This window comes from Podarcis filfolensis (assembly GCF_964270895.1).
Source record: "Podarcis filfolensis genome assembly, chromosome: 14".
Lineage (NCBI taxonomy): Eukaryota > Metazoa > Chordata > Lepidosauria > Squamata > Lacertidae > Podarcis > Podarcis filfolensis.
Window position 1 is genome coordinate 13,054,109 of NC_139616.1, and position 15,174 is coordinate 13,069,282.

Here is a 15,174-nt window from a genome sequence, read left to right on the forward strand (position 1 = left end):
TATAGAGCCAGTTCATACTTAACATTTTGTCCTCAGGTACAAAAAGTACCTGTATGGATAATGTCACCCAATTGTTAATGGTGCATGGCCAGTTTCTCCACAAAACCAGGGCACAAAACTCTACTCTTGATTGTTGCTTCCATGTTGACTATGCATACATAAATACAATGTGCTTATATAACTCCCAATTAAAATTGCTGTTTGTGCATATTCCATTTATTTTTTTTCACATGAAGATTGGCTCTGTAAGTAAAAGGCGTTGTTGGCTATTCCAGGACACGGCAATTATTGACTGGGCAATGCTCTCAATATGCTAGACTTTGGGCCCTATCTACACTAAACATTTATAGCATTATCATGCCAATTTAAGCATACTCAGAATACTGTGTACTGTAGTTCGTAAAGGATGCTGAGCTGTGTTAGGGGAACCTATTCCCTTGAAAGTGTATCATACCACTTTAAACAGTCAAGACTTCCACCAAGAATCCTGAGGAGCTCCTCACAGGCCTACAATTCTTAGAGAGATTTAACAGTCAATCCTTTTTTCCTGGGAACTCTGAATATTGTAGCTCTGTGATGGGATTCCCATGATTCTTTGTGGGAAGCCATGACTGTTTACTGCTATTAGACAGGGGCCATTAGACAGGAGAATATGCTAGTTTAGGACAATGAAAGGTTAGAACATAACCACACAAATTGTATGGAAGTTGTTTCTGCAGTTTATAGAGCATTCCCAGCTGTTTAAAGATATGAGAAAGGGCTTGGTTTTTTGCTAAACCATATCCAAATTTTCTAAAACAATAGACTGCCTTCAGTTCATCATGGGAATCTTTAGATTATAAATCAGATACTACTTTGGTTAATCTTTATCTCTTCTAGACCCACTAGCTACTGTACGTCATTAGACAATATTTTAGAGAATGGTCTAAAACAAATCCTCCCAAAGATGCAGTCCTGGGAATATTAAATCCACACCAATTTAGTGTATAGCAACTGTCCCGTTTAACTTTCTCCTGCTTCCTGCCAGACACCCAGACAATAAAAGAATTTATACAGCTGTATATGTATAACAATAAAAGCCAAAAGCAGTGTAAGGGCTTTTGTTTGTGAGGCATGCTAAAGAATAAAGAAAGAAATATCTTGATGGAGTGGTATTCAACTAAGCATTACTCAGAGTAGACCTGCTGAAGTTAATAGACATAACCAACTTAGGTTTATTTACTATATTACTTAAAATACATAGCAAGCTGTACATAACAGCACAACCTAAGAGCTGTCCCATATTAGGGGAATCTCTCTACAGAGAAATATCAACGAGTTCCGGTTGCAAAATGTTAAAATAAACAATTTTATTGTGGCTGTGCTATCGCCAAAATCTGTTCTACCTTCCTGTAGCATTGCAGAATGGAGCTACTTTCCTTATGAAAGAACCTTTTGGCACCAAAGAAATTCAGTAAGATCCCTGCCTCTCTCTCTTGCAAGTTTTACAAATGCCTTTGCAATTTACAAGAGCATCCAGCACTCCGTAGATGCTTTAACGAATATATCTGACACTCCTTTCCATGGCTCTCTCTACAATTTCAGACAGCAGATGAAGCCCGGTTGCAGTCATTCTGTTAATAAAAATTTCAGCAGCTCCTACTGTACCGTACCTTGACAGGCTCCTGTCCGTATGTTTGGAATGAAGCCCCGGCGACAAGGATGAGGCTGAGCTGGACACATTTCACAGGGGTGGCCCCACGCTCTCCCAACAGTTGCACAGCAGAGGGTCTTTGTGCAGACTATCCCGCTGAGCTGCCCCTGGCACATCTGATTGGTTACCAAAGTGAAGCACGGGCCTGTCCTGTAATCTGGATCAGAACAAGGAAACATCATCAGTGTTAAATCAAGGGGTGAATTTCATTGATGTGAACTCAATTGATGCAAGAATATAAGAACTTGGCAGATAACTCTGCACACTCCCCTCATCCCCTCCGCCCCGGCACACAGAAGCAGGCATCCTTTCAACTCTGGTCCTGCTAATTCTGTGTTTTTATAGCGTGATTTTACCCTGTGAACCGCCTTGAGTCCTGCAGGTATGGGACGGTATACAAACAAACAAACTTCCACACTGCAGTACAGAAGCAAGTGTACAGCAAAAATGGGAGATAAATGGGAGATAAAAGTCAATAAATTATGTCCCTAAAATTGAAGGAAGGGAAGGAGCACTTCCTGATAAATGGACTTCCGAGTGTCATTGCCTCTTATTCCAAAAGGGGGGGAACAGGCCTGAGACAGAGGCTTAAATGAGGTTCCGGCAGCCATATTTAATCACAGCCCTGTGTAGCTTCGCAGTCTCGTTCTGTGCTTTGTGTTGTGTACATCCCCCAAACTGCGTATATGAGGACTCCTCACATTTCGTATGATAAGGAAGCAAACTCTTTCTGATCTGTGGGGAACTGTAAAGGATCCTAACCCAACGGGGAAAACAGTAGCACTCTCCCCTTAGTGGCAAATTTGCCTAACCCTACCCTGATTAATCTTGCCTAGAGCACAATACTTTTATTAATTATTTTTCCTACCACGGAATTTAACAGATCCTAACGGGCTGTAGCTTACAAGCAAGTTAATTAGAGGCAACTTTCAGTGATACGCAGGCACAAAGCACACCCATTTAACTGTGGGTAACCTTTGTCTGCAGCTAAATGAGAGGGCATGTGGAACACGTCTGATTTGGTTTGTTTATGGTACGACAAACTATTTATCTGAGAGACAAAATTAAACTAGGCCATTAATAAAATATTCACTTGTATTTTGTTCCATTCTCCCACGGCAACAACAAAACAGTGGCATGGCAAGCTCCCCTGCACGCACATACACACTCTCACACACAAGCTCTCTTTTTCCCTCAAACGAACATTTGTCACCTTCTCTGCTTCTTTTCTGCGCCTTCCTTTATTCCAGGCTTCCCCAACCTCAGCCCTCCAGATGTTTGGAGACTACATTTCCCATCATCCCTGACCACTGGTCCTGCTAGCTAGGGGTCATGGGAGATGTAGGCCAAAAACATCTGGAGGGCCGAGGTTGAGAAAGCCTCCTTTATTCACCACCCTCACAAAGAACAGATATTTTCCCTTAAAATGTTTTTCACACGCTAGTACACAGGGCAAACACAAGCATCCCCCCTCCAAGCCCAAATCCTTCACAAGTGCACCTATGTAGTTGCCAATATACCGTATTTTTTGCTCTATAAGACTCACTTTTTCCCTCCTAAAAAGTAAGGGGAAATGTGTGTGCGTCTTATGGAGCGAATGCAGGCTGCGCAGCTATCACAGAAGCCAGAACAGCTTTCACTGCGCAGCGATCCCTCTTGCTGTTCTGGCTTCTGAGATTCAGAATATTTCTTTTCTTGTTCACCTCCTCCAAAAACTAGGTGCATCTCGTGGTCTGGTGCATCTTATAGAGCGAAAAATACGGTAACTCTTACATTCTCACTTTACATCAGGGGTTCCCAAACTGCTGAGCCCACAACTTCCAAATGAGCTTATAAAGTTGCTATAGACCCCAACCCAAATGACTGGGAATGTATATGAGATAAAGCAAAGAAATGTCAATATATAATTAAGATTTATTTATCATCAATCACCATTACTAAGAATAAAATAAATAAGGGTGTAAAATCAACTTAGGAAATGCATTAGCAAGGAAGGTAACCTGTGTACATGCCTGTGCCTTTTTTTAAGGCTCATATTTCCTAATTATTATTTTTATTATTATTGGCATTGTACCTCATAATAGGCTTGCCATACATCCGGAAAATTCCAGACATGTACATTAATCAGATGCCTAAAATGATGTGGGGGTGGGTTGGGTTGAATTTTAAGAGATTTCCAGAATTTCCTGGAAGTATGGTGGTGGGTGGGATATTTCACACACAGCCCCTGTGTCATATCGAACAGCCTCAAACTACTAGCACCTCTCTCTGTCTGTCTCCAGGGCTGCCCTGAAGGGCACCAATGACAAGGGGGGGGGCGGGCCCAGGAGGAGAGAGAGCGTGTTGCTGAGGGTGGACGGCAGGTGGCAAACAGGGGCCCCATCTGTGTGTGCCCATACTTCCCCCTTCCTCAACTGCCGTTTTCTGCTCATGCCACCTTTGCCTTCCCCAAGTTGCCCACGAAGAGGCACGAGGGGCAGGGAAAGGGAGCCCTGGCACAGTCATAGTCACACACACACACACACACACACACACACACACACACACACATGGTTCTGCATGCAGAACTCCCCAAGTAAATAATAAAAGGAACAGGAGAAAGATAAGCTTTGTTTTCTCCTCTGGCCTCAGTCAACCTCAATAACCTATTTTCACGTTGATACAAAATAAAAAAATTCCTTCCAGTAGCACCTTAGAGACCAACTAAGTTTGTTATTGGTGTGAGCTTTCGTGTACATGCACATTTATTCAGATACACTGAAACAGAAGTCACCAGACCGTTATATATAGTGAGAGGGTGGGGAGGGATATTACTCAGAAGGGTGGTGGGAATGGGTGATTGGCTGATAGGTGTGGTAAACCTGTTGATGACTGCTAACAATTGCAATTGGTCTTACAGGAAAAAGTGAGGGGTGAGATGGCTAAAAATAGCTATATCATGTATAACGAGATAAGAATCCAATGTCTCTATTCAGACCAGGTCTCTCCATGGTTTTAAGTTTGGTAATAAGTTGCAATTCAGCAACTTCTCTTTCCAGTCTATTTCTGAAATTCTTTTGTAATAAGACAGCTGCTTTGAGATCTTGTATAGAATGTCCTGGGAGACTGAAGTGTTCTCTTACTGGTTTCTCTATCTTGTGATTCCTGATATCAGATTTGTGTCCATTTATCCTTTGGCGTAGGATATTTTCATGTGGCTTCACTGCCTCCTCTTTCTTTAATTCAGCTTCCTCGCTCAACAATTTCAACACAAAGCTCAACAACTTTGGGGGCGGGGGTGTGTGTGTCAGGAATTTTACTTCTTGAAATATGGCAAGCCTACCTGTACAGTCCCACTGACTGACCTCAATATCAAACACTTTGAGAAACCATGCCACTTTAAAGTGTACAGTGTAGGAGGCCCTTAGCAGAGGCTCAGTTGGTCTCAATGAACTATACAGTAGGACTGCATATTGTGGGGGGGGGGGGTTAGATTCCAGGATCTGTGTGTAAAGCCACCCCCATGTGGGCAATCTTACCTTCCGGAGATTGCACAAGTTCTCGCAGGGCTTTCTGAGATCTCGCAAAGGCCTCCAGAACCTGTGCAAGAACTTCCCACAGCCCAATAAGCAAGGCAGAGAACTTAAAAGATAATTCTGTGTCGAGTTTTCCCACCATGGAAAGAGCTTTGAAGCTCTCTGCCCTTGCTTACTCAGCTCCAAAGGCCTTTGAGAGACTTTTTTGCCAATGGCTTTTTCCTGTTCTCCTGTCCCCTTAAAAAAAAAATCAGGCTAGACGTGTGCGTGTGCTGTTTAATGTAAACTTCTTAATTTCAGTATTAAGTGGCCTATAAATTTAGTTGCATAAAATAAATTTGGATCAACTGAATTTCCAGATGCAAGCTTTTGAGTGTCATAAATTTCAGTTAGTATTTGAGATTAGGTCACACACAGTCTCTCTCTCCAGGAATTTAAGCACTAGTCGGTTCAAATAAAGGTTATGCTCTTACTTGCTGTGTTTTCTCCCACCCTTTATCCAATCTTCAGTTTTACTTAGACTTGTTTATAGTTACTTGCCCCCAGTGGCAAGTTAAAATTTCCTCCAAATGTAAAAGCACAAAATCTTTACAAAATTTGTCCCAGCCTCTCACCCTGTCACCTGTCAGGCCACACAACAAAAATAAGTATGGACATATTGGCTAGTGGGGTTTTTTTTTTGTTTTTGAAAGTGGGCTAGTGACTTCTTTGCACATCCTTCCAATTGGTTCAAAAGAAAGGGGAATCACTATGCAAAATACTTTGCACAATGCTAGATTGAACACTTTCATTGAGTTCCATTTTCAAACTATAAACACACCAAATCTTTGGTTGAGTTGTGATATATCAGTTTGCCTATGTACAGTGCTTTCCCCCCCCTTAAATAAATGTTTAGGGGTACTCTCATTTTCCTACTCATTTTCCTACTCATATTGTCCTTCGATGAGGCCAAACTTAGATTCACAAAATGTTTAGGGGTATGCGTCCCCCTGCATCGCCCCAGAGAAAAAAACCACTGGCTATGTATATTTTCTTTTACACTAGTCTCTACACCCCAATGCTTATGTACCTACCTATTAAAACTTTGAAACATCTCCCTTGTGATATAGAGCAATACATTCCCATTTTACATTATTATGTATTTATTTATATCCCGCCTTTTTCACTCAAGGTGGCTTACAGATAAAAATAGGAACAGCTAAAAATATTTTTTTAGAAAAACAATCATTAAAAAACAATGAAACATTTACACAAAATAGATGTAGTTGAGACCCAAGCTCTCGGATACATTCCTCTGCTAGGGTACATTTGTGGAAAGGCTGACAGTATATATTAAGTAACAATAAACCTGTCACATCCACTTGATCAAGGTTTCATTTGTTCTTGAATATAAAAATTCCCCATGGTAACTAGAAATATCACACTGATCTCTTGCTTTCAGAGGGGAGGGAGAACCTTGAGGCCAGTGGTTCCCAAGTGGTGGTTTGTAGACCCCAGTCACATATCCGTCAACTGCCAGGGACATCGCGTTTTGAGGGACCATGCCCTCACGCTAGAACACAACATTTAAAAATGTGAGAGACTGCGGTCGGACATGTGTCTCGCATGAGATTGTGTCACCTAAAACCATGTGTTTGTGGGTGTTGCGTTCTCGGGCGGGTTATGCGACTCACGCAGGAGTGAAGCCTAGAAGACCCGTGGCCCAGTTTTGTGATGGGACATGTTGGAGGCTATGGCGGCACTCTTCCATAACAAAAACTACTACAGAAATATCAACATTTACAAAAGTAGGGGGTCCATGGCTTGGCTTTTGAAAAAAACAGGGGGTCCGCACTCTGCAGCACTTAGCTAATTGGAACCACTCCTCTAGGCCTCTCCACCTGGCTCCTAAGAATGTCCCCTAGACTGTAGCCCGCTCTCCACAGGCTACGCCGCTCACCAGGCCCTGCTCCATGCCCTTGTTGAGCATTTTGCCTGCAAAATGTTCCTTGAACTATAATAATGCTTCTCGCTTGTCTGTAGAGGGAATAGAGAAGAGAAGGTTGGTGGGTGTAGAAAACTGGCTTTTGCACAGCTGGAATGCAGCCTACTGTGACAGTGGCGTAGCGTGGGTTGTCAGCACCCGGGGCAAGGCAAATAATTTGCGCCCCCTAACCTGTGGATTTGCGCCCGGGTTGCGCCCGGTGCGGCTGGCCCCCCTGCACCCCCCACGCTACGCCACTGTACTGTGAAAAGGTCATTCATTGCTCCACAAGCTTTTGCATCTGTCCCCATCTACTTTTCTGCCCCTGGCTCCACCTACAATTGGCATGGGACCCTTTAAAGGTTACTCATGAAGGAATGTGGTCCCTGGGCTGAACAAATGTGCCCCCATCCCAGGATCAATCAATGCCTTCTAATACAGATGTGCCTTCAAAGAGTTCTCATATATTGCCTCTTTCCGGATCTATTTTCACCTGAACTAATTTTAGAGAATTGTTGCCCACAACTGCCTGAAACCAATACAAAAGCATGTGGCCTTATTTACTTCTATAAATACTAAAACTGAGAAAAAATATATGTGTCTCTAAGTCTCAAGCTATTAAAGCCACAACTGAAACAAGTTCCTTTGACATTAACTACTGAGACCAGTGGAAAAGTGGAAGTAGCCTAAAACAACTGTAGAGATTGTTGAACCTCAGACTATTGGCAGGTTTTTATCTAAACTAGGCACAGTGCTAATGAACAACAATTGCTCCAAAGTAATCTATGGAACAGATTGAGCTAGCGAAGCCATTCGCAGGAATCATGACCCTGGAAATATTAGATTCTGGCATTTGTGTGTTTATTTTTTCAGCCAACCTTTTCGGCAGCAAGGGCAGATTCTCCAACAGGCTGCAGAAGAAAGGAAGGAAGGGAAACAGCACTATTCCATTGCCTGTGCTAAGAGACCAGCTGCTTTTCAGTCTCCCCAGTAGTCATGTGGCAACTGCCTTTCCACCAGGCGGCAGGGCAGAGGGAGAGGTGAGAAGCAGGGCTATTTGTTGGTCCTCCTTCACATGGCAGCAAACTACCCGAACTGCTCCCATTCATTTTAAGAACTGTAATCTGAAGAACTGGTGGCTGAGCTTACTTTTCCCCCTTCTCCTTCCTTCCTTTTTCCTTGGGTATCCTGAGGGCAGGGACTGAGGTACTATTGGTATTTGTAAGCTACATGGCCAGAACCATCCTCAACAGCAATATATCCAAGAGGGTCAAAAGTATCAGCTGATTTCTCCAAACAAACAATCCCAGGCATTTGAGCATTTCACGAACCCCTTGGAATGTGATTTTCTTAGCTCCTATAGGAACCTCCCTCAGGAAGAGCAACAAACAGTCATTGATATTCTTGACTCTGTGAGCCACATATTGAAAGGGATCAAAGAACCATTTGACATCTATAGAAGTTCCTCAGGGCCAAGGAATATCAGATGAAGAAGCCCAAGAAAAGGAGGGAGGTTTACCTTCCTGTGCTCCAAAAATGAACCTAATCCTTCTCTGAATCTAATAATGGAACTTGATTGGATACAAGCATATAATACTGATTTAGATAAGATACACTCAAGTTTCTTGAGACGTATCCTGGGGCTCCCAAGTTCAATCAAGTATGAGACGATGTGTGCAGAACTAGGTACAGAACTAGGTGTACACACAAAGGAATATTGGGTGTGGGCTAGCACTATAAAACACTGGTTTCATTGCCATTTTCCTTGCCAGCCTTCAAGTCTGATATCTGACTTACTTAGGGACTCTTATAAAACCAGATGGTTCCAACAAAATCAGATCTATTTGTATTGACTTGGAACTCTTGCATAATTCAAGTGAGCAATATATTTATCATAATACTGTATTCAGATCAGATTAAGGAACACTGAAAAACAAAATATAAAGTCAGCGGTAAATAAAGTTTGCTCCCCCAGGTTTCATGGTTTAAATCCAACAGATAAGAGGGTCACTTATATTTCAAAATTAATAATTCCAGTCCAATGCAGGGCCTTTATGTTAGCCCAACTATTTTCCATGGACAGTCCCAGAATTATGAAAACCACCCTGGCTTCTGATTTGATCCCAGAATGTCCCTATTTCCCCTGCCAGTGCCACCACTGAGCTTGAGGAGGAAGAGGAGCTGGTGCTTGTCCCGAGTGCTGGTGGCAGTGGCGGCTGCAAGAAAGCATCCCATTGCCTCTCCATAGCCACCGCTACTGGCCTCCTCCCTTGGGCAGTTCATAGGGGCTGCTGGAGGGCAGGTGAGGAGGAGGAAGAGAGGCTGCCGCCACTGAGGCCCAGCCTTGCAAGATGCACTGGCTCTGAAGGGCAGGCACAGGGCAGGGCCACCCTGGGCGGGAAGAACAGCAGAGTGGGATGGAGCACAGGGAACCCTGGTTTTATAAGTACAGTGGTGCCTCTGGTTGCGAATGGGATCCATTCCGGAGCCTAGTTCGCAACATGGGCAGAACGCAACCCGTGTCTGCACGCCGCGATTTGCCGCTTCTGCGCATACGCGTGACGTCATTTTAAGCATCTGCGCATGCATGAGTGGCGAAACCCGGAAGTAACCCTTTCCGGTACTTCTGGGTCGCTGCGGGATGCAACTGGAAAAGACGTAACCTGAACCAAACGTAACAAGAGGTATGACTGTATGTTGCATTTTTTCATAGATGTTCAACATTCCTGAACTTCCAAATGACAGCTGAAACACCCACATAAAAAAATACCATTTAACCATCCAAACTTCAAGCTTTCAGAATAGACTACTTCACTCCCCACCCCCCAAAAAGGCATTGGTGGAAAATAAAACTATTATGTCCAAATCATGTCAGAAATGTTGCTAAAATTGTTGAGAATGATGGGTATTACAGCACTTAGTTTTAGGTATAATATGTAAAAAATATAAAATGTACTTGATTTCGTAAATTGCTTGGAAAAGACACAAGCTTCAGGTCAGGTTGCCAAAATCAATGAAAGCCCCAGACACATGATCTGGACTTGAAATTTTAAGCATTTGCTATTTCCAAGGACTAAAATACAACTCAGTTTTAACCACCCCACCCCCCCCACCCCAGCAATAATCTCCTTTTTCTTAACTATGAATTTCCTAAAAGGTCTGACAATTGAAACTAGAATATATATGTGCCTACTTGAATCTGCCTTCATGAATGCTAAATGTTCATGGCAACATAAATCTAACCCCTGTGACCTTCCCAGCATCACATGCTTCCTACATGGAATTCATTATGTTCAGCAATGCAGCAGTCCACATAATTTATTTTTATTTTTATTTTTTAAATCAGGCACTGTAAAAAAAAAGAAAAAGCTTGTTATTAAGAGTATTTTTCAGTACATTAAACAGGCATACACATAAGGCTCCTAATATCTAACTCTTCACATAGGATCCTTACAGTCCTCCAGGTCAAGAACATATTAATTTTATTTGATAGATAGGGAAACCTAGGCTAAAAGACAGCATCTTGCAAAATATTATTTTGAACTGTAGCTAGTTCCTTTTTGGACAGGATGAACTTCAACTACATCTAGTTCCTTTTAAAAGTTACTTTCCAAGCACTGCTGATAGCAGACTATTCTGGTCCAGGTATGCATAAAATTATGCTGTAGAAGCAACTAACTTTAGCTGCATCATGTGCAGTAAATTAAATTAAATTAGCACCAAAATGCAGAATTCTGCACTTTTTAATAAAGCAAAAGACAGGCTCGGCATAATGCCAAATTGCTATTTGCTGCTTTGCTTATTTTAAAACCTTGCTCAGCAGATATACCTGTATCGTAGTTAAAATTATCTACAATTATTGTACACTAGTTGAAGTACAAGGTGTTTTTTTTAATGAGACTCCTAAGCCAACTCCTAAATGTTTTGCCCAAGAGGATTAATCAACATAGCTGCCTTTCCACTGGACCACCACCTAACCAGGGATTTCACTGGGCTTGCATTTCTTGGTGCATCACCATCTAATATCTGGAGCCTGGAAACTTATTCACAGGAGTCCAAATGCCTGACTCACCATTTGGAAATCATTATCCTGTGCAACCTGTGACCCACTTAGCTGAACACAACCCAACAGGCAAGTTTAATGGCCTGCCAGGCCCTTATCTCTCCCCTTTCCCAGGTTTTGCAGTCCCCAACAGACAGCAAAACAATAGGGGTTATTGAGAACCTGCTGAGCTGCCATACTCAGCTTGTGGTCTGCATTTGAGCTGGCAAATCACATGCTGCATAGGCTTGTCCTAAGGGCTCTTCTTATCAGCCATATTTAATGTAAAGTATATTAAGGGACACGGGTGGCGCTGTGGGGTAAACCACAGAGCCTAGGACTTGCTGATCAGAAGGTCGGCGGTTCGAATCCCTGTGACGGGGTGAGCTCCCGTTGCTTGGTCCCTGCTCCTGCCAACCTAGCAGTTCGAAAGCACGTCAAAGTGCAAGTAGATAAATAGGTACCACTCCGACGGGAAGGTAAACGGCATTTCCGTGCACTGCTCTGGTTCGCCAGAAGCGGCTTAGTCATGCTGGCCACATGACCCAGAAGCTGTACGCCGGCTCCCTCGACCAATAAAGCGAGATGAGCGCCGCAACCCCAGATTCGGTCACAACTGGACCTAATGGCCAGGGATACCTTTACCTTTTACATGAAAATTGGCCAAGCCAAGGTCGCCAGTACCAGTAACCTAAACTTGATGGACATTCCTTTGCCTTTAACACAGGTGAGATATGGCTATTTTTCCCAGTTCAGCAAACAATCACAGAAGATGCTCCTTCGGAATCTCCTTCTGCCAAGCAACTCTGTGAGAAGCCAAGGAGCCCCTCTGAATTGGGCACTGATCTCCCTTATGCTTTTGAAAAGTATCTGAAAACCCACATTTGAGAACAAAAAACTTGAATCTTTTCAAAACCTATTTTGTTCTTGCAATTGACCCACTTTTCCTGTAGCTGGAAAGTAATCAAACAACAATGAAGTAATGTTCAATAATTGTTTCTGGAGTAATTTATTATGCACACTCAAATCCAAAACACAAAACTAAGCCCATAACAAGGGGGTGGGGTGAGTATTTAGTTTTGTTCTTCGCAATTACAATTAGCAGTCCAAAAATATACAGCATTTTTTTTTTCCAGCAAAATGAAGAAGTTTCCGTTGATGTAGCACTGCTTCCCAAACTGACACATTTCTGTACAGATTAGTGGCTTAAAACATTGCAAGGTAATTTCTCCCTACTGTGTTTCAAGTTGCATTTGCTGTGCACACCAGAAATGGGGGCCAGGGATTTCTTCTCCCAATGCACATTACCTTTCTACAACACACAGGCACCACAAATCCCTTTAAGCAAGCTGTCATCTGTGCAAACTCAATGGCTGTCTCAAATATACGCAACTCAGCTGAATTACAAAGTGAACGTGGCTTACGTTCTCAGATCAGATGAAAGCTGGTTTGAGGGAAAGCACATTGTATGCTGCAATATTTGTCATGAAACTACAGGACAGATGTGGATCGTGCCTAACGTCATCTGCACAGGCAGTCAAACACCAGAAGTGGGAGTATGCTGCAGCCAAGTATATGGTAATAAGTACGCAACCTAAGACTTCTGCTAATGCAAGATTCACATGAAGTCATGAAACACAACACAATTGCTTTCTGCTTCTGTGAGTAGTTTTACAAAATAAAACCAGTATGACAAGGGATTCTGATGATGGATTTGTTTGTTACACTTTCTAATCCAGAGATCAAAGCCACCCTTCTTATATTCAGACAGAAGAGGATGTAAATGCTCAGAAATGAATGAATAAAATGTACTGTGCAGGCAGGTGGAAGAAATCCCTGGAAGTCATAAACACACATTTGTTATTTGTTCTGAATATAAGATGCCTCTGAATAGAGGCCTTACCCCTACAATATCTCTCTGAAAGATAGACAGACGAACCCCATAAATCTCTGGCACCATCCAGTAAAAAACACTAAAAAACACATGAAACCTCTAGATTCATCTCACAATGAGTGCCACCTGTCAAGAAGGGTGGGTGGTCCTTTTACAAAACTGTTGAAGTATACTGAAGTTCCACGTGCTTCCTCAAGTCTCATCTGAAATCATGGCTTCTCTCCCTATATTTCTATCTGAAGCAAACAACTAGTTTACTATTTGAGAGTAGTGTAGCATAGCATCTTAAAGGCCAAACAAGTTACAATAGGGCAGGGATGGGCAGCAATTCTGCACAGGCCAGGTCCTTATCAGGATCAACCTCATGAGCCAAATTTGACAAGCCCACCCACATATTAAATGCATGGCGTTGCAAGTCTCCCCTCCTTTCCCTTTCATTCCCAATCTCAGAAGTTTACAAGAGGAACACAATGAGATTCACAAAAGTTTTAGGACACCTCCCATGCTCCCATTTTAGCCTGAATTAGAAGCACTGGGGCCATCTTAAAGACTTTTTGCAAAAGTGCTTTTGAAGCATACACCCCCCCCCTTCTCCTTTAAATGAAAGAGGGGTGTGGCTGCTTCAAACAGCACTTTTGAGAAGCATTTTAAGGCAGGCCCTGTGCTCCCATTTCAGCTGAAACAGGAGCATGGGGGCTACCTCACATCACTCATAGAAGCACATTTGCTGCTTCAAACACTGCTTTGGAGAAGCACTTTAATCTCCGTTCATTTGCTTTATATATTCTGCTGCCTTGGCTGCATGACCCTGTTCCCTGATGGGAAGACGGCACACAGCCAATGCAAAATTAAACCTTGTTCTCCCACCCATCAGCTGACATCACCAATGATGATGGACAGGTAGGCATGGGTTTGGGGGGAAATGGCCTTGCAAGCCAAACTGGATACTTTGGCAGGCTAAGATTGCTGCGCAGGCCAGAGATTCCCCACCCTTGCAACAGGGCAACGGTACACACTTGTAAGAAGGTCCACTTTTGATATGAAAAGCAGCGTGCAGAGGAAGGAAGCCTTGCCTTGCTGAGCTCTGCTGCTTGAAGAGAAAAGCGAGGAACCTTTAGCCCTCCAGATATTGCTGAGTTACTGTTAAGTTGTGGGTGAACATATCAGACGACACAGCGATTCTCCAAACAGCTCTTGTTTATTCACCGGTCAGAACAGAACTGAACTGAAGGGTTCAGCCAGCCTGCTTATACAGAGCTCCAGTACAACGTAACTGTAACCACTTTCTGTAACTATCCAATCACTGAATGTCACTTTCGATCCCTTATTTGCATATGTGGACCTGAGTGAAAACTATCTACAGTATCCCCTTGCTGGGCCAGGGTGAGAACTTCAGTACATAACAGTTACAAGTGCCAACATCCCTAGGAAGCATGGGCAAGGACCATGGGATAATCAACAGTAGACAGGATGTAGGCAGAAAGAAGACTATAAACAGATCACAAGAAGGGGTGGCGGAGGACTTGGGTTTCATTTTCCTCCCCTGCATGTTGTTTTTCATATTAAAAAGGTAGAAATCCCACCCCCATGTTCTATGGAAACAGGGCAGACATGGGCATAATTTATAGATGTGGCTTCCCCAACATGTCTAGGTTGGCTCTAAATGGCTGAAGTGTGTTCAGTGCTCACCAGAAATAGATACTTCTGGCACGCAGCTACCTCTCAGTCTTAGTCTACCTCACAGGATAGTTTTATGGATTATTGAGACAATTTGAGGAAGGGTCAAAAAAACCCTCATGAACACACAAATGCACAGTAAATTTGGCAAGATATTCAGGGGTATTGTCATTTTGGTGGGTTTTTTGTGGAGTGTGAAAGCTTGCAATCATTTTGGAGACCTTGCTGTCTGACTTGGGGGCATGCGTTCTTGTTATTTACTTGTTAAATGTAATTTCTTGTTAAATGTAGCTTCAGCCCCCCCCCTTTCCACCCCTTGCTCTTCAAATTTTGAGCCTGAAGTTCACAAAGTCAAACTTTCTGCTCAGCCCTACTTTTAAACACTGCAAA

General features: G+C 42.9%; 1 protein-coding gene across 6 annotated transcripts in view; it reads right to left on the reverse strand.

Annotated features, from left to right (window-relative positions):
• FBN1 (fibrillin 1) overlaps positions 1 to 15,174 on the reverse strand; it is a 215,471-nt gene that overhangs the window by 134,181 nt on the left and 66,116 nt on the right. For all 6 annotated transcript variants that reach the window (XR_014541581.1, XM_083586070.1, XM_083586072.1 and 3 more), the window contains exon 7: positions 1,653 to 1,850. Coding sequence is in view for 5 of the 6 variants with exons in the window: in XM_083586070.1 (XP_083442196.1) it covers positions 1,653 to 1,850 (198 nt within the window). In the remaining variant the exon portion in view is untranslated. The remainder of the gene's footprint in view (positions 1 to 1,652; positions 1,851 to 15,174) is intronic.